Source organism: Centruroides sculpturatus, unplaced genomic scaffold (genome assembly GCF_000671375.1).
Source record: "Centruroides sculpturatus isolate CEXI.00-Female unplaced genomic scaffold, Cexi_2.0 scaffold1178, whole genome shotgun sequence".
NCBI classification, from domain to species: Eukaryota; Metazoa; Arthropoda; class Arachnida; order Scorpiones; family Buthidae; genus Centruroides; species Centruroides sculpturatus.
In genome coordinates, this window is record NW_019385365.1 from 70,811 (window position 1) to 96,782 (window position 25,972).

The 25,972-nt window shown below is 31.5% G+C and overlaps 1 protein-coding gene across 1 annotated transcript in view; it reads right to left on the reverse strand.

Moving 5' to 3' along the window:
* Positions 1–25,972, reverse strand: part of LOC111638169 (peroxisomal membrane protein PEX14-like) — a 39,281-nt gene that overhangs the window by 2,268 nt on the left and 11,041 nt on the right. The window contains exons 2-8 of the mRNA XM_023383832.1: positions 23,239–23,298; positions 22,948–23,032; positions 8,715–8,810; positions 5,773–5,870; positions 5,509–5,679; positions 4,789–4,862; positions 1,442–1,580 (exon numbers count right to left, since the gene is read on the reverse strand). Of these exons, the coding sequence (XP_023239600.1) occupies positions 1,442–1,580; positions 4,789–4,862; positions 5,509–5,679; positions 5,773–5,870; positions 8,715–8,810; positions 22,948–23,032; positions 23,239–23,298 (723 nt within the window). The remainder of the gene's footprint in view (positions 1–1,441; positions 1,581–4,788; positions 4,863–5,508; positions 5,680–5,772; positions 5,871–8,714; positions 8,811–22,947; positions 23,033–23,238; positions 23,299–25,972) is intronic.

Genomic DNA, 25,972 nt, shown 5'->3' on the forward strand with positions numbered 1-25,972 from the left:
TTTGAACGTGTTCGATAATGGCATAGATTCGAACGTCTTTAACCTGATGATGGCCCATGAAATGGGTTGAAAACGTTTGTTTAGCTGAATAAATGTGCGTTCTCTGTATTAATAAATAAAAACCACGTGTCTACTTTGACGTCTCAGAAAAGACTTCTCTTTATTGGAGGAATTTTGGCATAAAAAGTAGAGACACGCTCTACTCTTTTCCGTTACCTTTCAGCCACAATTTCAGAAAAATTTTTACGCATTCTGTTTTATGCTAGATTTTACGCCGAATTTTACGCATGTGAGTTCCTGGCCTAACAGTGGCCATCAGTCCAGTTGAGTTCGTTTCGTGATGAGGTCAACGTTGCCAGATTTAGCTACTTTTTTCAGTTTGACGTAAAAAAAAACACTTGGTGCACTGGCAAAAAAATTTGTGTATTATAAACATATGCAAAAGATAAATTTAACTACATATTTTTACTAAACCGCCACTCAAAAATTACGAGTATTTTGCAGTTGCGTTAAATAAACTTACTGGGGAACCGGTGGGCAGTTTGAAAATTTTACTACCAAAAAACATAAAGTGGACGGTAGGTATAAAAAGATTGACTAACCCTGCTCTAGACGATCGTAAGTGGAATCGAATGGTCCTCATATAGCACCAATTTAAACCTCCCAAATTTTGTAACTTAGCCAACTAAAGAAAATGTTTGTCTCTCTTCAGTGGATTCATCAGGTGTGCATCCAAGATGGACAAAAGGAATTTTGGCAGTGATTGGACAGAATTATTGACTAATTTTATGATTGCCAACAGAATTTGATTGCATTTGAAATCAAATATTTTAAAAATTGTATTTCACAGTGCCTTTACTGCTTAATTAATTGCATTTGATTTGAATTACACTTGTAGTTTTTGAATAATTTAACTTTTCCATCAGGACATGTATATGCTCCACCCCAAATATGCTTTTAGTTAATTAACTATTTTAAAATCTTGAAATATCTAGAAATAAAAAAATATTTAAAACTTTCACCAAAAAATGTTAAAGGAGACTACATAACTGGATTTTAAATTGGTGACAAGATATTACATTATTGACTTTTACAGAATATAAAGTCAGTCTCCACTACTGAATATGGAATACCATATTCAATATGGGAGAATGGAATATTTATTGCGAATAGCATTTCTAGAGAATGAATTTGATTATACATTGCCCAACTTTTGTCAGTAATGAAAGTTGGTTTCCACAGAAATCTTATCTTTTCTTCTAGAAATAATAGATTCTCTTTGAACCACATTTAAATTCACAATTAATATTTTTAAGATGTTTCTTAAAAAAACAAAAGCAAAAGCAAACATTAATTGAGTTTACCACAGAAATGATAAAATAGTATTTTTCTTCTAAATAAAAATAATTATTAAAAACAGCTTAATTAATATTACATTTACCAAAGTTAATGTAGACATCACTGTCGACGGATCTACTTCGGATATACTAACCGCTGTAATATTATTTTGTGGATCGTTTTCTACCATCTGCCAAGATGGTATACTAGGATTTGTTACTCGAGAAGTAGGAAACTGATGCCTAGTAAAAATAAAATATTTATAGTATTCATTTTTATCAGGTTGAATAAAAATACATCAGTATGATTAGTAAGTTGCTTTATAATAATTATACATGATATTAGTCAAATATCAAAATATAAAAATTTTGTTTCAATTTACAGTATGTAATTTTCTTTTCACTTACAGTGAAAAAGAAAACTAATGGGAAATATATTATATATACAGTTTTCAAAAAAAGAATGCTATCATTTTAAGTTATTGTAATTATGTTAATTATTATCAAAGAATATTGTAATGTACTGTACATTAAAACATTGGAAAACTGTCCAAGTTTCACTTTTGCCCATTACAATTTCTTAATGCGTGCATCTTGTGTCACATGGCACACATCTGATTGATACTCAAATTTTTCCTATATTTGTTACAGCATATCTGTTGTAACTTCTCCCACAGTAACCACAATTCTACAGCTCTTGCATATTACTCGTGTTGCGCAATGACAAGTGATTTAGATTTCGCAAACTGCAGAACACAAAACACCTTCGTTATGGAATATCCATTTCTTCACTTAAAATTATCGTTACTACTTCCGTTAAGAGATGGCGCCTAATGTCTGCCTTGTTATTTATATATAATTTCCAAATTTAATATTTGTAACATAATTCCGACCAATTAACTTGGCTGTTGATTGATTGATTATTGATTGATTATTGACCCGGTTGTGTGTAAACGGTACCGGGAATGTACCTTTGGTATATTATCAATAAAAATATCTGTAAAAATCTGTATCTGATTGATTATTGTTATAACTGAAAAAGGATGTGTAACATAATAGGTGTGTGAGCTCTAGAATCTTTTTTTGATAATTTGAAACTGTGTCGTGTTTCTATTGTTGTTTCTAACACACAATGCAGTGTAATTTAGCAATCACTTGGTTTCCTTTCATCTTTATTTCAGTATTGTATTGTATGTAAAAATCTTTTGTTTTTAACAATTTTAGTTGACTGAGGAGGGCGTATTAGGCCCAAAATGTGAAACGCATATCAACTGAAATAAAGATGAAAGGAAGCCAAGTAATTGCTAAATTACACTGCATTGTGTGTTAGAAACAACTCTAGAATCTTATTAGGAATTCAGGTAAGATCTTCTTCTCTAGAGCCCATTTTACTAATCTAGAGCTAAGATCTAGAGCTCGCACACTTATTATGTTATTGTGAGATTTTGGACATACCACCCTAATTAATTGAAAATTGATGTCAGAAACATAAATTTTTGAAAGTAATATTTCTGATTTTAAATGAAAAGTTTTAATGTTGAAAACAAAGGAAACTGGTAAAATTCACTTCCTTCTCAATGGAAGCTCAACATCCTTTTTGGTTTCCCTTATCTTCATAAATTTTGAGTCACATACAGTCTAATTATCCCTCTGTGAACCCCCACTTTTCCTAAACACGTGGAAATAATACCATTCTCTCATTGAAGAAAAAATCCAAAAAAGGGGATTCTTTAGTATCATTTGGGGAGTACATCGGAAGATCCCAAAGAGGACAGACATATTCCATATCATCTCCCTATGGCCAATGCCCATAACCGAATCCCGAAGTTTCTACTAAAAGAGTTATTAAGTTGTTAAATATAGAGAAGAATATGTTTATTGATGTGTTTTTGAAGAATTAACCTAAGATAAGAACATTCGTCCAGAACCTGATCTAAAGAAGAAGATAAGAGAAACATGTTCTGAGGTAGTATGATTTTAACAGAGTTGTGAACTCTCTCTCTCAATAAATAGCTTTATTTGTTGGTCCAGTTTGTAAAATCTCACTTTCGTTTATTAAATATTTGTTTTATGTTAAAGAAATGTCTCTCAAAGTATCTGGATCAAAAATATCTTCATCTCCATAACTTTCCATTACGCGTGTTAATCTGCGTACGATAAAAGTGATTAACTGGTGTCATTATCCTGACATTGATAGAGACTTCGCTGTCTATATCCTTTTTATAAAGCCCTCCCATAAAAAGTTTTAGTGAGCCAATCTAACGATTGCAAGTCAGTAAGTGACATAGGTCAAAATTCTATGCCCTTGATTCTCACATTATACATCCTTTTTCAGTTACAATTCACTTAATGTTTAATTCAGAGATTGAAGTCATAGCTTCTACAAAATTTACAGTGAACAATAAAATGATATTTAAAAAGAATTCAACATTATTTTATTACACTTTATTTTGTAATGATAAAGAAAAGTAGTAAACTCTGATGTCAGAAGTGTAAATATGTATATGAAATTTAACAGAAAAATATTAAACATGTCTAAACTGCAGATTTTTCATAATGAAATCAATATTTAAAAAATCTTGATAGTAAATCCAACATTGGCAATATAAATGCAATGTCTACAGAAATTTTTCAATACATTTAAAAATATTAGTTTAAAATTTGTGCAGTATCAAGTGTTGATTATTAATGTAAATATTTTTATTAGAGATTTAAAAAAAAATTATTCAAACTCAATCAACTACATATTACTCTATACAGCAGCAAAAATGTTTATTAAACTAATGTTTTCACTCATATTTAATGACCTTTGTCAAGTTTGCTATTCAAAAAAATCAAACAATTTACAGAAACTAATGCAAAATAGAACAAAAAACATTGGAAGGCTGAATGTTTAAAAATACAAAAATAAAAAATATTTTAAAATCTGTTTAATGCAGTGACATGTGCAAAGAAATTTAATAAACAGTTTTAATGCCATACAGTGTTACATATAGTTGAGTGAAGCAGTTAATTTATGAACTATAGTTTATTCAAATTTTACAATAACCATTTTTGTTTATCTCTTCTGACTAAATAATAAAGGAATACTTCTACAATTAATTTGAAAAGTTTTGAAATAATTGCTTCTTGTTTATAATAGTTGAGAACAAATTTCAAAACTCTCATTAAGCATCATATATATACCAGATTTGACAGTCTAGAGCAACAATTCCCCAAGTGAGTGCTACTGTTTCCTTGAGGGTAGTACAAGATTTAAGGAGGATGTGGAAGGCAGGGGGCAGTAGAAATGATGAAAAGAAGGAAATAAAAATTCTTTTTGAAACAAAAAAAGACAAAAATATATAAGAAATATATGCATCAGAAGAGGTAATAGTCAAAAAAGTTTGGGAAACACTGATCTAGAGTATTTAATAAATGAATAGTTTTAAATTCTATTGGTATTACTTACCTACTTAGTAATATTGACTTAATTGATGCTACTTCATTCTTAATTGTAGGGAGGATTGATTCTTGATTAAATTCCTACAAAAATATCACATTTAATTTTAATCATATAAAAAGTGAGAAAAAATATCAAATGATAAATAAATTTAGAAGGCTTAAATTATAATTTACATAACAGTATTTGCATGTAAAATATTTATTGTATTTTATTTTTTTATTATAACAGAAATAACACCTTAATAGTGAAATATTTACATCCAAAAGAAACATTTTTAAAATACAATTTAGAAAAATAAATCAATTTTAGCACATATAATAAAAGTCACTATTGTACTATAAAGGCTGGTTCTCCTGATGGCTTCCACAATAGCTAACTGATATGAAAAATGCAGTGTCATTCTCATTACTGTGGCATGCTACTGAATGATGGAGCTGATGTAGCCATGCAGTACATTTTGAAAAGACTTGATTGGTGGTGAATGATGTAAATATACATGATACTTTCATACTAGTCAATAAATACTTAATTTTTCTACAAGCAATCATGATAAGAGCTGAGCTCAACTCAACTCATAAACACACCCTTTATCCAACAATGTGACATCACGATGGCTACTACACATTGCAGTTTTTCTGCTTACTGTCATAGATCCAGTTGTAGTTAGAACAAGCCTTAAGTAAACAATTATATTTTATACAATGATGTTAGATAATAAAAACTTACCTCTTTCATAGCTTTTATCTGCTGCTGCTGTTGTGACAATGAATCTTGGACATTTAATAATGAATTTTTCAGACTAGAAAGTGATTCATTTAATTCTGCTAATTGTGTCTCAATATTTGCTAATTTGTTCTCTTTTGGAGTTACTACAAACAGTTTAGGTTCAATAAAATTCTGTAATATGTGAATATAGTCTTACATTTTGTTCTTAAAAACAAACAAAAGATGGTATTATTAAATTAAACATATAGTTTGTATTATTCTTACCTTATATAATTTATAAGCACCATAAAAGGTAATTCCTACTATAACTATTGAAGACCAAACATCTTTTAATTTTGTCCAACTGGAAGAAACTGGAGAATCTATATAAAGTAGTTTTAATATATTCCAAAACCAGTTTATAATATTTTTGTTTATAGAATAGAAATGTTAAAAAGATGTAATTAAAATGCTTTATTCCTATGAAAAATACAGAAACAATCTCCTAACATGCTTATTTCATGTAGCTTATCTGCAGGGAGTGGGGGGGGGAGAAATCATAAATTAACAAATCTGAAAATTACATATAATTTTAAAATAGATTTAGTCATTATGAAATTATAGTAAAACATGCTTTTATTACAAGATAAGAACTACTTTATGTTAATATGAACATTAAAAATGCTTACTTCAGGAAGCCAAATCTTTAATTGAATAATAATAAATGTTTTTATCCTTCAGCTTAGCCAGGACACCTTCAGTTTACAGTTCATATAAATTGAATATAAGCTAAAATTGTCCTAGATCAGGATAAAAATTATTATTATTCAATTAAAGATTTCACTTTCTGAAGTAAGCCTTTATAATATTCATAAAAGATAAAAAGTTTCTTGCATAGAAATTTTATGTAAATTTATTAAAATCAAATTAATTCTGTATTTATTCACAATGTTGATGTTTTATTAATATTTTTGATCATTTAGTTATTATTATTTAGTTTCCATGGCAATAGTCTTCTGATTAAATGCATTCTAAAGGTAGACAGAGTTCTGAAATTTATGATTTTATGATTCATTTTCATGTTCCAACCCTATGTTATAACATCACTAATACTATTATGATAAATAGGTCATTTTCACTTTCCTGGCTACTATTCACAAGTTTCCAGAATGTTTTTTTCTGAATTTTGCCACACAAGAATGTATGTCTTGGCAGCCATTAAGATATTGCTAATCATTAGTGTAGGTCGGCAATTTTTAGTTTTTCATTGGCATAGCCTTACAAAATCAGTTCAGGTGAATACTGTGCAGTGAAGGCCAGTGTGTTCTTTATAAGTGGCTTGAAGCTGTATGCAGTATACATGAAAACATGATTCATTAAGATTACCCATATATTCAACCATTCCACTTCCACATGATAAAAATTTAAGAAGAGAATTGGTAATCAGCCATGCATTTACAATAACTTTGCCATCATAAGACACACAAGTCCGTAGAGAATCATTACTTGCAAATAAGACAAATGTAGAGCCATCACAAATCCTAAGGACACAAATGTTTTGTGACAATTTATTAATAAATTCAAATTTCACCTGCTTTACCACTTGAAAAATAATTATAAGTGCCAAGACTCCTATAATTAAGTATTTATTCATAATCATAGGCTTTACTTCTAATAAGTTATTAAAATATAGCTGGATACTCCATAAGTGGCATTCTCTTGTGTCATTATTCCATGCTTTTATAGAACTAATTGATAAAAATAAATTAAAAAATGCAAGTTTGTAGAAGAAACTATGCAAAATTCCAAAAATTTTACATTAGACTTAATTCTACGATATTCTGTAAATATTTTGGACTACTTTATTAATTAAACAAAGATATAAATATTTCCTGACAGATAACAACAGTGGAATATTAGTAAAATTACAGAAATAAATTTTGCCAATTATTTTATAGAAGGAAAAAAATAAAAAAACAGGATTCAGGTCTCCTTAATTTTAATTTATATTTTTATCCGACTTAAAAAATATTTCCCCACTATGCATGTATTATGCTTTTTTTCTTTACTTTAGAAAAAATTTAAACTTGCATAAAAACAATTGAAAATACTCTTTATAAGTTAAAATATAAAAACCCTTACAATTACTAACAAAATGGGCATTATGAACAAATTTGTATTAGTAATTTCAAAATCAATTATATTCTCAATTGCATAGTTGCAGTATCTTGGCAGCATGACAGTAATGCTACAGTACAAGAAAATACATGAATCTTTTCTGGAAACTTGTGGATATATAACAGAGAGAAAATATGAAAATTGGACAAAAGAGAACACCCAGGAGTCATCATAATAGAGGCTTAATAACTCCTGTGCCTTTTGTTGAAAATGTCTGAAATTTTGCAGAGAAGTTTGTGTATTAGGGAGATTGATGCTATTAAATTTTAGTGGTTAAAGATCAAGGGGGTGGGGAGACAGAGAAAAGGTCAAGTGTCTCTTGAGTAGAATCAGACGTAATGAAGATTTTACTCATTATCAGCATTTACAATTTTTTTATAAAACTCTTCTCTACCCTCAAAATTAAGCTTTTTGCCATTTTATATTAATTAATTATATAAAATGTTTTTTAATAAAATATCATCACAGATGGTACCACCATAATTTTAAATATTGTTGCTGGGAAAGTTATGCAACTTATTGCTGGATTTTTATTCATGGAATTAAAGGTAAATAAAGAAAAAGATGAGTTGGATGGACTTGAAAAAATGTTTAATACTGTACTGTAAATAAAATTGACCTCTTTATCGTAACAGCATTAGAAAAGTTATATTATGATTTTATGAAATTTAAACAACTGCTTTTCCATTTAACAGTTGGCAGTAATCAAACAAAAATATGAGTTTAAAAACATAGTAATTTACAAAATATATAAAAATTTAATTAAAATCAATTTTAATGTTGACAGTTTATTTATGTAATTTGTATTTGTTTTTTCTTTTGCTTTGTTGTATTATTTTAGAAAGCCTAAAAAATGACAAGATGTCAATGGGATGCTCTTTTGAAACAAAACTTTGTATTGTACTGTATTTTATGGTTTTTTCACCATCTCTGAAAGTAAGCTGAGAAATTTAAAAATGTCAGGAGACTGTTTTTATATTAGCCATTCTGTACTACTATTTTTGATATTCTATAAAATTAATTAACATCTTTTAACATAATTCACTTACTTAAATTTGATATATTACTATCTTGTGGAACTAATTGTAAGTCTTTAGGTATGTTAGCTCTTTCTATTGCATTATCTATTTCTTCATTTGTTAGACCTACATAATTGAAAATTAATATATTAAACAAGCAATCCCATTATATAAAATAATTATAGCTATTTCTAAAGTACAATAAACAATTAGCAAATCTAATATAATTAATTTTCTACATTTGTAATATACTCATTAATATGACTATAATATTATATCATAATCACTGAACATATATACTGTACTTTCTTACTTAGATGGTGGGATGGCCAAGATACTAAGGTGTCAGCTGCTTTGAGAACCTGGGATTGAATCCCAGAAAGATTACAGGGCAGTCTGTCCCAAATATGTTTGATCACACTTCATCCTCCAGGTGGTTTCATTTGGAGGTAGCTGAACCCACAACAGTTATGAAAAAGATTCTCTTAGGATCATGGTCTGTAAACTGTAGCCTGCCCTGAATCAGATACACATCTGCCATAGAGAAGAAGGTAAGTGGGGCAAACCCAAGCACACAGAAAGACATTGCAAAGAAAGAAGAAACCAGGATCAACAATTGATTCCATAATTTACAAAAATCTATGGCTACAAAAAAGATATAGATCCTGAGTTTACAGCTCATCCCCAGCCAAATTGCAGAGAGAAAGAACTATTGTAGAAAACTATATGAAAAGTGCCTGGCAGCTGAGGGATGGAAGTTTGACATAACTCTCAACAAAGCAAGGGTATACCTGTCTGAAATGAACAAACTTTAAATGATATACTATAACCCAAAGGATCAGAAACAGTTTTCTTCTAGGCCCTAGAAGAAAACTGTTTCTGATTCTGTTTGTTCCTCATAGTATTCATGAGACCCTAGAATCTAGGGTCTCATGAATACTACAAGGAAAGTTTCAGCAAAAGCTTTATGATAATTTCAAGTTTCTGCTATAATGGCAAACTGTGAAAAGTTTGTTTAAAGGTCAAAGTCAACTCTAGTTACTATCAAAGTAAAGTATGGAGCTCATGTTTAAGCATGAAATTCTGTTGCTGTATGGTATGGAAGATGCTGAACATAGAGATCTATCAGTACAAAACATTGAGTGATACTTCACATTCATCCCTAGCATTTCTGAAAACGATGGAAGAAGAAACTGGTGTAAAGTCAATATTCTTTTCCAACATACATGCTAAATCCTTCAATGCAACTTGAGCTCATGGATTTCTCTCCATGAGCTACTAAAAAAAGGCTCTTGGAAATTTCAACCCAAAACATTGAATAGATTATGCAAAGTATGCAATGATGAATGGGAGAAATCAGTGGCATGCCGTCCTTGGAAGTGGTGGAAGCGCTTCCAAGGATGGCATTGTATTTTAGAGAATGCAAGGACTTCCCTTGTATTTTCTAAAATATAAATACATATTGCGTGATTATTTTCATATTTTAACATACTTTGAATTAATTAAAATTAATATTTTATTACAACCACATTATGTATCTTATTACAAATTTCTATACTATATGTGAAAAAACTATAAGATTGCTATTGTATATTCGAATATCAGTGGCGAATGGAAGCGCTGTATTGTAAATACGAGACAGCTTCCAAGCAGCCAGATTATATACATTCGCACATGTGCTTTACAGAGTACCAACCTCACCCGGTTTTGCTGGTGGAAGCTACACACCAAAATATTGTATAATGCTTCCAATGATTCTATCCAGGACTGGTTCTGGGCAGTTAGCCGCCTGCTTGCTAGATATTTAGTCACCCTCACCCGATTATGTGAATCATGAGTAGATTTATAACTTAACCCAACCGATAGGAATTTACTGGTATGTTTTTATGATAGTTCTGCATAGTTGACAGAAGTTTAAAAAATCCATTAAAATATTTGATATATTTATTCTGTTTTTATTCTGCTCTCCCATCTTGTATTACTTACGGATTTCATTGTTAAACCAGTGATATTTTGATTTTGTATGTCCCATCTATAAGGGGATGTAGAAAAAACATGTACAATGTTAAAAAATTAACTGTTAATTTGGTAGCATCATTTAAAACTAAATGTAGGCTAATGAATGAGATGCACAAGTTACAAAAAAGCTCTAGACTTTATATTACTTAAATTTACAATTTATGTATCCATTGTCATAAAAATTTGTCATTCCACTTCTTTCCCAAGACTACAAATATTCAATTTCAAAGTAACCGGTTTCAACTTATTTCTACTTAAGTAGTAGTTAAATAATTAAGAGATTAGGGATTTAGGAGCATAAATAAAACCCTGCTGAAAGAGCCGGAATGTTACTTTAAAGCTTAACCGAAACAATCTCTAGCCGAATATAGTGGGGACTGATTTCTTCGTAACATTAGATGTAATAAAGACAGAAATTTTTCCTGTTCAATCAGATTGACCGAAAAGCAGTGGTGTGCCATCATTAGAAGCGTTGGAAGCGCAGCTTCTCTCATATTCTCTAAAAAATAAATAAATATTAATTTTAATTATAAGAAAATAATCGCACAATATTTTATTATAACCGCATTATGTATCTTATTACAAATTTCTATACTACACGTGGAAAAAAAATTGCTATTGTATATTAGAATATTAGTGGCGGAGTGGAATCTCCTGTATTTTCAGATTACAAAAAGCCAGATTTGCGCATGCGCTTTACAGAGCACCAACCTCACCCGGTTTAGCCGGTGGAAGCCTACGACCTTGGGTGAAAGCTGCACACATATAAAGATTCCAATTCTATCAAGGACCGGTTCTGGGCTGTTAGCCGCCTGCCCACTAGATATTTCGATTACGTGAATAACGAGTAGATTTATAACTTAACCCAACCGATAAGAATTTACTGGTATGTTTTTACGATAGTTCTGTATAGTTGACAGGAGTTTAAAAAATCCATTAAAATATTTGATATATTTATTCCGCTCTCCGATTTTATATTACTCACGGATTTCAATGTTAAACCAGTGATATTACGATTTCGTATATCCCATCTTTAAGGGGATGTAGAAAAAAACGTGTACAATTCTTGTATAATGTTAAAAAATTAACTGTTACTTTGGTAGCATCATTTACAACTAAATTTAATGAATGAGAGAGATGCACGAGGTACAGAAAAAGCTCTAGAATTTATTTTCCTTAAATTTACGATTTATGTATCCGTTTGTCATAAAAATTTGTCTTTCCACTTTTTTCCCGAGACTACAAATATTCGAGTACAAAGTAACCGGTTTCGACTTATTTCTACTTAAGAAGTAGTTAAATAATTAAGCGATTAGGGAATTGGGGACATAAACAAAACCCTGACGAAAGAGCCGGAATATTACTTAAACAAAAGCTTAACCGAACCAATCTATAGCCGAGTACAGTGGGGACTGATTTCTTCGAAATACTGTATTAGATGTAATAAAGACAGAAATTTTTCCAGTTCGACGAGAGTGACCGAAAAGTTGTAAATTTTGGAAATTTCCGTGGACAACACCTGGTCCTAAAACGAATTAGTTAGAAAACAAACGACGGACAATCTATTAAGTTTAACATATTTAGACTTTTACAGCTATGGTGAGAAACGTTTAAAATTTACAAGAACCCTGTCGCGTCTTTTGAGGTATATTAGTGATGCGACAAAAGAAACATTTGACATTGCCAAATCCCGAGGGTATCGGCACCCTCGGGATTTGGCAGCCCGCGTGCATGTACAGTACACACCGCACACCTAGCAGGACCGTCTCTGATTCCACTCGTAGGGAGCTATTTGACTAAGTGGTTAAGATTTAAAGAGTAAAGAATATTTTATGTTATTTTCATGTACGTTTCATTACAAAGTTATATTTAATTATAATTTTCTTTAAAAGTATATTCATACAATTGAAGAATGTTTTGTACCAGGTATGTATATCCACCACACATTTTATTTCACCAAGTAAGTTTTTATAATTTTATTTTTAATTTTAGCCCTTATATCGTGGCTAGCGATTCGGAATGTAATTGCGATATTGAAAATTTATTTTAAAAAAGTTTTGGCTCGAGATCATATAATGAAAAAGAAAACATTATTAAAAGAGAAAGGCCAATGCCTAAGTTAAATATAAACGCTTCAATAAAAAAATTTGTTCGACATTTTCACGATAAAATGGCTCTGTAAATGCATAAAAATGCAAAAATTGTTTTGTTGGCTTGCCTACTATTTTCAAATGAAATTAGTGTGTGGAATAAGAATGGCTTTGACAATTTAGCTGGCAAAAGACACGAAAAATCGTCGATTCTTTCGTATTTGAAGCAATTTGGAAATCGAAGCGGAATAGAATTTAACATTAGTAAATAATATAAAATAAATATTGAAAATTGTAACGAGATAATTATGGGTAATAGATATATTATATCTAAATAAATAGATGTTATATGTTTTTATCAAAGCAAGAATTGGCATTTAGAGGGCATATGGAATATATTGGATCTAATAACAGAGGTAATTATAATGAACTTGTTTATTAAGTACGTCAGATAAATAATCTATTAAAAATACATTTAAAGAAAGAATTAACTGATTGCCCCTGGATGTCGGCTTCTTATAGAAACACAGCTTCCCTATCACCAAATGTCACGGCACGGCCCTGCCGAAAAGTTGTAAAGTTTGGAAATTTCTGAGGACACCTGGTCCTAAAATGAATTAGTTAGAAACAAATAACAGACAATCTACTTAGTATTGAGTTTAACATATTTAGATTTTTATAGCTATGGTGAGAAACGTTTAAAATCTACAACAACCCTGTCGCAACCTTTGAGATATATTAGTGATGCAACAAAAGAGGATTTGACATTAACCAGTATCAGCACCCTCAGGATTTGGCATGCATGCACTGCACACCTACCAAGATCGTCTCTGATTCCATCCATGAGCCACTCGTAGGGAGCAATTTTAACTAAGTGCACTGTTTTAATATTTAAAAAGTAAAGAATATTTTATGTTATTTTTATGTACATTTCTTTACAAAGCTATATTTAATTATAATTTTCTTTAAAAGTATATTCATACAATTGAATATTTTGCACCACGTATGTATAATTGTATATCCATCACACATTTTATTTTATCAAGTTTTAATATTTTCATTTTTAATTTTAGACCTTATATTGTGGCTAGCGATTTAGAATGTAATTGTGATATTGAAAATTTATTTTAAAAAGTTTTGGCTCAAGACCATATAATGAAAAAGAAAACATTATTAAACGAGAAAGACCAATGCCTAAATTAAATATAAATATGTCAACAAAAAAATTTGTTTGACATTTTTACGATAAAATTTATGAAGACATAAAGGGAACGTTCGTAAAGTGAAACGAGTTAAACGCGCTAGTAATGAATCATTCTAAAAGTAGTAGTCTCGCTCAGTGCACATGCTCTGCGGTGATGACGTTTCGAATGAAGTTCATGAAGGAAAAGTTAGTTCACTTCATTAAGAAAATGGTGGCTGACGATATTGATGCTTCTAAATCTACTCGAGTGTTTAGACTGTGAATTAAAAGGTGAAATGATAGAAATAACTGTCCACCCGAAGCAATCTAAGAAAAATATTTCGGTTAAGGCTGCACTAGCAACATTCATATCTTCGATTTTAGAAACAGCCATTTAGTCATAAACAAATCGTTCGAAAAGTCTAACAAAATAAGAATAACGACGTTATTCTCATTTAACTTGTTTGACTTTACAAACTACCCAAAATGGCTTTGTGGATGCATAACAATGCAAAAATTTTTTTGTTGGCCTTGCCTACTATTTTCAAATGAAATTACTGTTTGGAATAAGAATGGCTTTGAAGATTTAAATAATTTGATTTACTCAAATTATTTAAATCTTCAAAAGGGCTGGCTAAAGACACGAAAATCTTAAATGTCACATCGATGATTCTTTCATAAAATTGAAGCAATTTGAAAATCAAAGCAGAATAGAATTTATTAGTAGTAAACAATATAAAATAAATACTGTATTGAAAATTATAACAAGATAATTACGACTAATAGATATACAGTCTGTAAAGAAATTATAAACTCAAGTGAAATTTCTCTGTGTTTTAATTTCTTTTCATCCATAGTTCATTGTTGCTATATCTAATGATTTTATTTAGTGTTACGAATTTATAATGAAATAAACAAGTCTTTGTATTGTATCATTTTAATAAACAATCAAAAATTTTAATTGTTACAATTTTTTGCTGTAAACAATTTATAAACTCAAGGGTGATTTAGTACGTTTTTAATACTTTGTGGACCCTCCCTTGTTTTCAATTACCTCCACAACTCGTTTAGGCATTGAATCAACCAGGTTTTGAATGTCACTTTGTTTAATTTTGTCCCAGGCATTATACAATGCAACTTTAAGTTCATCGGATGTGTTGTATTGTTTTCCACGGCGATAAACTAATGACACAAGTTGACTCCAAAGGTTTTCAATGGGATTAAGGTCTGGACTATGTGTTGGCCAAACCATAACTTCAATTTTTTCGTGAAAACCACTTTGTAGTACTGGCTGACTTGTGAACAGATGCATTGTCCTGTTGATAGATCCAGTCTTGACCGCCAATGAGAGGACCAAATGGGATTAGATGTTCATATAAGATAGCTTGGTACATCTCAGAATTCATTCGCCCATTAATAAATGCCAAATTGTTTTTCCTTCATATCCGATTGCTGCCCAGATCATTACTGAACCTCCACCTTGTTGTCTACTGAATTTGACCCTGGGATTTTTTCTTGTATCATGCCAATAATATGCTTGGCCATCCGGGCCATCCAGGTTAAACTTTTTCTCATCTGAGAAAACTATTTTTATCCATTCAGTTGTCCAATTAACATGATCTTTTGCCCATTGCAGCCTTGTTGACCGATGTAACTCTGTAGCTTTGGTTTGGACTTCAATTTCCTAAAGTTTATTGTTTTATTCTTTCTCAAGCTTTTCTACACAGTTTTGTGGGACACTGGAGTTGGTAAAACTGCAGCTATCTCACGAGTAGACAATGATTCATTTGTTGCAAGACTAGCAATGCGGCAATGGTCATGAGGCTGCAGACTTGGTTTTCGTCCTGTACGTTTAATTTTGTTATAATTGTCACCCTTTTTTAGTACATTTTGTACTGCAGTTTGAGATCTACCAAGTTTTGAAGCAATTTTTCGAGTTGGCCATCCTTTTCCCTTAAAGAAATAGATTTTTCATATTTCACTTTCAGTTAGGGTTATTCCCCTTGGCATTTTTGTCACTTTTTTAGTTTGAATTCTCAGACTCACCCAAAATGTTACACATACTAATTTACATTACTATTACAGTTGAATGGATTGTTCCATTCAACTGTAATAATCAGTTTTCACCCTTGAGTTTATAAATTGTTTACAACAAAAAATTGTAACAATTAAAATTTTTGATTGTTTATTAAAATGATACAATACAAAGACTTGTTTATTTCATTATAAATTCGTAACACTAATTAAAATCATTAGATATAGCAACAACAAACTGTGGATGAAAAGAAATTAAAACACAGAGAAATTTCACTTGAGTTTATAATTTCTTTACAGACTGTAATATGTTTGTTCTCAAAGCAAGAATTGGCATTTAGAGGACATAGGAAATCTATTGAATGTAATAAAAGACGTAATTATATTGAACTTGTTTATTTATTAAGTACATCAGATAATCTATTAAAAATACATTTAAAGAAGTGTATGGTTTTTACTGGCTTATCAAACAAACAAATATGAATGGACCCTGATGCGCAATTAACTGATTGCCCCTGTAAGTCAGCTTCTTACAGAAACACAGCGTTCCTGTCATCAAATGTCATGGCACGCCACTGTAAGAAACAGAACCAAAATTCTCCAGAAAGAATCCTTTTGCAGTGAAAAATTTAATCATGCAATTGCCAGAAACCAGGGGAAACAGTGTGTGACAGATGGTGGAGGAAGGAGGTTTTCCTGAGTAACTAATAGCTATTAAAGTTTCCATAAGGCTAAAACAACCTTCTGTATTAGTGTACAATAAATATGTTGTAGATTAAAAATTATTTATTTATTATAATAATCAAGTTTATCTACCATAAATCTGAATTTAATAATGGCAATGTTTTCAAAATATAGTATAAGAAAATTAATACTCTTTGTAAAATTTCATTGTTTATTTTTATTCAAATAATTTATAACTATATCATCATATTTCAATAAGCAATGCAAATTATTTGCAGTGATTTAATAGATTAAAAAGTATTTCATCAAAAGATACATTTTATAAATTCAAACATTTTTAAAATTTTTGATTTGAATTGGTTTGATGGATATGGCAATGTAACACATGGGCAATCTGCCAAGAAAGGATTTCTTCTGGGAGGACTTTCTGTGAGAAACTGGTCATTACTTAGGGGCTAGATATGTGAAGACAACTGGGAAAATTCCACATGGCCAACAAGTTGGTTAGGTGCAAACTAACTATCAGTGTCTGGCAGTTTTTATGCATTTGGCAACTTTTATATGGCTCACCATCCATATAAAAATATTAAAACATTGTAATTCTTCAAATTATTAAAATTCTTCCAATGTTTTAACTTATCCAAAACACAGTTTTGAGCATTAAGAGGTTAAAAAAAATTAAAATAATTTTGATTCTCATGCAATACTTTTCGTGTTAAATTTTGAATTGTACATTGAAACAATTACAGTTTTTTCTAGTGATGGAAATGATGGATTGAGAAAATTTAAAGAAGAAAATGTTGTAGGTGAAAGAAAACAATCAAAGATATAACAAGAGTTGTTATTTTTGCATGATATTCCTGAAGATGACTTATATAAAGCTTAAAATAATTTGAAACTTCAATTTTTGTTTGATCTGGTAACTCTAAATAAAGCATTTTGAATTAAATCTTAATTTCTGTTCTTTTAACTTGTAAAAAGTTGTTCTGATTTTTTGTATTAAAAAATTTATATACATTCTATTCTAATAATGTAAATAAGTGATTTTATTAAATATTAGTTAATAGTTTTGTAAACTGAAGATGATCAGAAAAATGTTACCTTCAATAAACTTAACTACTTATTTAATAAAAAGTAAAATACATCTGGATATGAGTCCAATTTTGCTTGCCATGTCCAATCACCAGGAACAACTATTTCCAATGCAGAGACAACCTTTTCTACAAAGAAATATTATATTTTTAATTGTGTTGGGATTGTCACCTGTGGACGTTTTAAATGGTTTTACATATTTGTGCAGAGGTATAGCCTCTAAAGAAAGGTTGTCTCTGCAATGGAAATAGTTGTTCCTGGTGATTGGACATGGCAAGCAAAATTGGACTCGTATCCAGATGTATTTTACTTTTTATTAAATAGTAATTCTGCCAGCCCTTTTCTACAAAGATTAACTACTTATATTAATGATCAAAATGATGCCTATATTGCAGGCTAACATAATAAATGGTCTTCCAAAATGAACACTTCCATTTAATAAGTTAAATGGAAGTGTTCAGTTAATTCTGAAGTATTATTTCAGTATTATCAGTTCAATTAATTATGAAGTATTATCTGAGAAGTATGCAATTTATGCCTATTGATAAAGTAATTGTCTGAGTTTCATCTCTCATCTGAATTCAAATGTCTTGTCATCTACTACCTCTAGAAAGTGTCATAAATGAATATTTCTTTGTAGAAAAAAGCTGGCAGAATTACAATTTAATAAAAAGTAGAATACCTTGTAAAGTACTATTTTTAACTTATCGCTCTACAACGAATTTCGTTCTGGAAAGAGTCAGTACCTAACAGGTACTTTACGCGGGTTCACGTTTGTTAGTTTGCCAGGCCTGGACTTTTCGCGTGCACCAAAATAAATTAAAGACAAGTTAGTCAAAATCGATAAAAGTATTTAATAAAGATCTAGGAATAACTATTTACAATATTTATAACAAACAACAAATTTATTCAATCAAATAAAATCCAAAGTCAACCTGACAAAATTCAATCTTATTCTAACTTAGAACTATTCCCCTTGGAATTCCGACAAAATCAATCCTTAACTTAAGGTACAGAAATTCTTACAACTACAAATCCTAACCGTCACCTCTGTCGTCTTCACTTGAGCTACGCTATTTATAGTCTGAGGTAACGTCACAGTTTCTAAGTGAGACACTCCCCTCATTTACATACTTACACGTAACATTCACTTTTTTCTTACTTATCTGGTAGCTTAATTCCCGACAATACTTTGTTAACCTTTTACAGTTTTTTCTTGAACAATTATCGGGATGTTTTCTTTAAGGTTTAACAAGTCCCTAAAAGTCTGTAGGGTCTTTCCCCCCTTTTCAGTGCGGGCTTACTATCTGCTGCTTGGGCGTGCACGTGAGTGCAATTGCTAGCTATGATGCTTTCGCTGCGTCATCGGTGAGTTGGTTTTATCTTCTCTTTTTAACTTTCTAAGGTGATGGGTGAGGAAACCTTCGTTCTAACTAAACATAAGCCCCAAACAAAATATAATAAAAGCAAAATTAAAGTAAAATAAAAATAACGCTCGGACTTGGTTCCTTACACCATCTGGATACCAGTCCAATTTTTCTTGCCACATCCAATCACTAGGAACAACTATTTCCATTGCAGAGACAACCTTTCTTTAGAGGCTATGCCTCTGCACATTTTAAACTCCTGAGGACATTTTAAACTGTTTTACATATTTGTGCAGAGGCATAGCCTCTAAAGAAAGGTTGTCTCTGCAATGGAAATAGTTGTTCCTGGTGATTGGACATGGCAAGCAAACTTGGACTCGTATCCAGATGCATTTTACTATTTATTAAATAAAAGAATATNGTGGACATTTTAAACTGTTTTACATATTTGTGCAGAGGCATAGCCTCTAAAGAAAGGTTGTCTCTGCAATGGAAATAGTTGTTCCTGGTGATTGGACATGGCAAGAAAAATTGGACTCGTATCCAGATGCATTTTACTATTTATTAAATAAATGAATATGTTAACTTACAACAGAAAAGGTGCTTTGTGTTCTGCAGTTTGCAAAGTTAGAATCACTCATCTTTGTGCAACAAGAGTAATTGCAGGAGCTGCAGAATTTATATACAGTAATACCCGAGTTTTCATTGATTTTTTTTTGCAAAAAATTTGTCTTGGTATTTATTTGTCGGTATGCCCCATATTTCGTTGGCATGCCCACGTGACCTCACTGCTAATTTTGCAAAAACATAAGGCAACCCACGCGCTTTCCTACTCAGTATGATGATCTTTCTCATTATGCGAGCATTACCTCATGCCTCTAGCCAAACAATTCCATTGCTTTCATTTCCTTTTACCTACATCACGGGACCAAAGAAAGCCAGCAGCCCTTCAAATGCCATGTTAAATGCTATGTAAAATGTTCATTTATTCTTTACATTAGTTTTTTTTAATATTCATTTTATATTAATTTCTTATTGTTTTCAGTATTAAACACAATATTTATTCTCTATTAAATGTGTTTTTGGTATGTATTTTGGAGTGTATAGAACAAATTAATTGGATTTACATTGATTCATATGGAAATAATTGCCTTGGTTTTTGTCAGTTTAGGATTTTGCCAATTGTTTTCAGATGATTATCGACAAAAATTGAGGTATCACCATATATCAACATCCTGAAGCCTGATATATTGATACTAATCCAAACTCTCACCATAATTAATTGGGCTATTATTATACTATAATTAATAATTAGTTTCTAGCATGATAATAGCCTGATTAATTTTGGCAAGAGTTTGGATTAGCTGTAGAATTGTGGCTGCTGTAAAAGGAGTAATAACAGATATGCTGTAATGAGCATAGGAAGAATTTGAGTATCTGATGGACATCACGACCTCGAGTGCGCCATCCACTTCTCTCGTTCCAATCACCCTGCTATCTGCTATCCCTAATAAATTAAAACTTCTTCCAGCCTGAGCATACCGATTTAACAGTCTATACTGATGGGTCTAAATGTAACAATAATGTTGGTAGCGGTTTTGTCGCCTACCTAAACAACACCGAAATTGCGTCTGAGCGGTACAGACTTGGTGCAGACTGTACCGTCTTTCAGGCGGAAATGTACGCGATAAGCATGGCCGTGGCTTGGACTGCCTCGAACTATGATTCCCAGACTGTTACTATCATCACCGACAGCGAGTCCTCTATTGCAGCCTTAAAAAACCATTGTGACCACCCCATCTCCACCAGCATCCATAGTGACATCAACAAATCCAGCAACATTTACTCCATCTACTGGACTCGTGCCCACCAGGGCACTCTTGGTAACGAGAGGGCCGATGAACTCGCAAAGAGCGCCTGTGAAGACAACAACCTTCCAATTGTCTACAGCAAGATCAATATTAAAACTATAAAAAACATCATTCGCAACGACCTCCTCGATCTTTGGCAGGAGGACTGGGACAGACAAAATCATCCCATCACCCATCAACTCATTCCTAACATCAAGACCTTCCTTGCTATCCCCTGGTATAGACCGACCCAACGTACCAGCCAATTTCTTACCAATCACGGACGCTTCTATTCCTACCTGGCTAGATTTGTTAACTCTCCAACCTTCAGCTGTTCCCTTTGCGATGTCGAAGACGGCTGCCTTCACTATCTACTCACCTGCCCAATGCTTGAGCTTGAGAGACACCTTCTTCGCACCTCCATGGAGACACATGGTTATCACTGGCCTGAAAACCTCCACGGAATTATGAACAATAGTGACACCTATGCTGCACTACTTCACCTCATTGACATGTACTTTAAAAGGACTACTGTTGCTGCTTTCAACTGAAACCTCACTTACTGTGTTCTGTGCNGATGAAATCTCTATTGAGATGACCCTGAAAATTGCACTCTGGCTAATTAAAAAATGCCACCAATCCATACTGATCCAAGATAAAGCAGAACTGTTGAAAAAATAGACTGTGATGTTCCAATGTGATATCTATGGTATTGGTTCATCAAATGTTTATGATATAAAGATGCAAAAGAGTACTAATGTCTTAATGTACAAGTACAGTACTGTATTTTATTTATTTGCTTATTTAATTTACATTTAATATTTATTTAAGTTTTTAGCAGTCCCTGGTATACTTTAGACCAGTGCTCCAAATCTTTTCTCATGCACAGCATATTTAGATACTTCCCAGAATTCCATGGCACACCACAAATAAAAATATGCAAAAAAATATAGGAGTTACAAGTACATACAAAAAAATAAAAAAATACTGATTTACTGTTTTTTTACTTGTGATAATATAAAAATATTTGAAATTAGTTTCTAATTAATTTTCTTATTCAATTTTATTTCTTAACAATCCAGACACCAACCTGTACAAAGTATCACATAGTCCTATTGGGTTGTTCGAAAAGAAATTTCGTTTTTTATTACTAGAGGAATTAAATGTATTTTTACCAGCCAATTTCATTTTAAACCACATTTTCATTATACATTTTGACAGCTGACATTTAAAGGCTTATTTGTAAAAAATTTTGTTTGATTCTGTACAATTTTTTTTTTCAGTGTCCCATCAAATATGGAAAATCAAAAGCATCATTTTCGGCATATTTTAATCTTCCAAAAGGAATGTTTTCTTAACCCCTTCTGGGTTCTTCTTCAGGTAAATCAGCTGGATTGAACATGAATACAAAAAAATTTGAAAAAATCTGAACGCTGTTGAGTTTGAATTGTTTGGTTCGTTTGTGTATTCCGTCACATGACATGTTTGGAAGTGCTCGAACTTAACGATCAAAAACACAAGAGAAGGTTATGCCAAAATACATAACATACGTGATAATGAGATAAATAAAGTTTGGTAACTCGTCAGAAACTGTTACAGCTTAGATGGGATGTGCTATCACACCAACCATATTCGCCCGATCAGGCACCCTCAGATTATTACTTGTTCCGATCTTTACAAAATTTTTTAAACTGCAAGACGTTTACTTGAAATGAAAATGTCAAAAATTACTTAGATCCATTTTTTTGTAAGCAAACATCAAAACTTTTATAAACGTGGAATCATGCTACTAACAAAAACAATGGCAACAGGTATTTGACCAAAATGGTCGATATATAATTCAATAAAATATTTATTTATTATAAAAATATTATGTTTTTTTGCCATGGAAAAAAACGAAATTACTTTCTGAACAACCCAATGCATTAAATCTCTTAAACATACCTTTTTTCAATAAAAATGCTCTTTTCTGAGAAAGTGGACTAGATCTCACTTTTGAATTTCTTAAAAAATGAACAGCAGTATTTACCTGTAAAATTATAAAATTGTCTTATTTAACATCATTTAGATTCAAGAAAAAAAAACTGTAAAGAAAGAATAAAAAAATATAAATTAAAAACAAGTCTTTCAGATAAGATGGCACAAGGAACATTCATAACTTCAATTTTAGAAACACAAACATTTTTTTTTATTCTAAAACATTTATGAAAATCAATAAAATATTCTTTATCATACCAAATTTTCTCTTAATACTGGTACTGTCTCTGATATATTGTTGTTCTCACTGGCATTTGTCTGAAATATATAATTATTATTATTAGAAACCATGTATCATCAATAATATTTCATACTCCTATATATAATTCATAATAAATTAAACAAAATATTCCCTATTAACTATTCTGCCATAATTAACAAACACATATATAACAGATACAGAATAAACAAGCAATTTTTAAAAATTTGATGTTTCATTTGCAAGAAAAAAGTTAATCTTTGTAAGCAATCAGTGAAGACATATCATTACAGTGTATCAAAGTTAGTGCTGAAAGTGGCCAAATTTTATAAAAATATTAACAAATCTTATACATTAATAGTGATTTTAGTGAAATGGGCTATCTGTTCTGTACTTAAAAATTTATAATAGTGTATTCTGCCAGATAATTTCATCCAATAAAGTTATTTATATTCATTTAATCTTCTATTAAGTACCTTACTTAAAATTGTTCTCTTCTTTCAGGTAAATTGATTGAATAGACCCTGATTTAAAGAAAAACAGAAAATGTTAACTGTTAACAAACTGATAAACAATGAAAGGACTTTCTTTCCATAATATACTATTCATTTACAGTCTTTTTGACTCCTTGAAAGTCACAATATGGTATAAAATTTGCTCATTTGAAAGTATTGCAAATATTTTCATGGCCAGAATTGATGAGAGTTAATCTCCAGCAAAGAATATAGTCTCTGCTAAAAATCAACATAGATACTCCTCAAAAATAAATGCATGCACCCACATGCACATTATAGGACCAGGGGACCTATTCTGAGCTCTTCCGATAACTCAACGAGAGCGATACACGGGTCATTCGATAAGTCCCTTTAGCGAAAGGCAGTTAACGAACCTTACACAAATTGCTATTCTGAGCTCTACGTTAAGTGGGTTTCGCTAAGGGTAGTCGGTCGAGATGCGTCTGGGTTCCACGCTATCGATAGCTATTACGCTTTNTCTTTCAGGCGGAAATGTACGCGATAAGCATGGCCGTGGCTTGGACTGCCTCGAACTATGATTCCCAGACTGTTACTATCATCACCGACAGCGAGTCCTCTATTGCAGCCTTAAAAAACCATTGTGACCACCCCATCTCCACCAGCATCCATAGTGACATCAACAAATCCAGCAACATTTACTCCATCTACTGGACTCGTGCCCACCAGGGCACTCTCGGTAACGAGAGGGCCGATGAACTCGCAAAGAGCGCCTGTGAAGACAACAACCTTCCAATTGTCTACAGCAAGATCAATATTAAAACTATAAAAAACATCATTCGCAACGACCTCCTCGATCTTTGGCAGGAGGACTGGGACAGACAAAATCATCCCATCACCCATCAACTCATTCCTAACATCAAGACCTTCTTTGCTATCCCCTGGTATAGACCGACCCAACGTACCAGCCAATTTCTTACCAATCAGGGACGCTTCTATTCCTACCTGGCTAGATTTGTTAACTCTCCAACCTTCAGCTGTTCCCTTTGCGATGTCGAAGACGGCTGCCTCCACTATTTACTCACCTGCCCAATGCTTGAGCTTGAGAGACACCTTCTTCGCACCTCCATGGAGACACATGGTTATCACTGGCCTAATAACCTCCACGAAATTATGAATAATAGTGACACCTATGCTGCACTACTTCACCTCATTGACATGTACTTTAAAAGGACTACTGTTGCTGCTAAATAAAGAACTCACTTACTGTGTTCTGTGCCTTTATTGCACATCATCCTGATATTATGTATTTTTATAACTGTATTACTAACCTGAGCATCTCATATCACTTATTTTCGCATCACTGTAATGATATGTAATTATCTATGCGTATATTTTGTACAAATTATATGTATGTATAATTCTTCTTACTGCTATGTACCCATTAATTTTATTGTCTCATATTTCATACCTTTATATTTTTATATCTTTATACTTTTATATTCTCCCATTTTCCCTATTCCCTTATTATGTATTTTATCCTACTAAATGTATCGTTATTATGTAACCATCAACTCCGCTTTTCACCTGGCTATATGTATACTCAATACTCAATATTCTTTATTTAGCACTAATTGGTGCATTCTCAGCACCGTATGATACATAGCTGAGAGTTTTCCTGTACAGTTACATATTATAGTACATATTATATTACTTATATGATACATATAGTATTGCATATATATTATGATGTTACATGATGTTACATATATATTCACGTAACATTATATTTATATATATGTACAAATTTACTAAACAGAAATAAGCAGATATATTTATACATTTATACATATTTAAAATAAACAAAATAAAAGTACTTAACTTAATTAAAAACTAACTTAACCTAAATATTACAATCAGTCAGTTGTTTAGCCTGTTATTGAGTCCAGTATAACACTATTGACAACCATCGAAGTTCCTGTTTTCAAGAGATCCTGTTGTACAAAATAATTTAACGAATAGTCAGCCTTGTGCACTTTAGCAGTTCTTGCACTCAGCTGCAGATGAGATGTTACGACACATTATCTTCTAGGAATTTCTAATATTCTGCATCGTATTGACAAACATCCTTTGTCGTTTGAACAGAAATCACTTGCTTCAGCTGTCATTGTCACTTCTAGTTGCTGCCAAGTATCTCCGCTGGTATCCAATAGTATTACAGAAAACGTTTTTGCATATTGTTACTGTGATTTAAATTTTT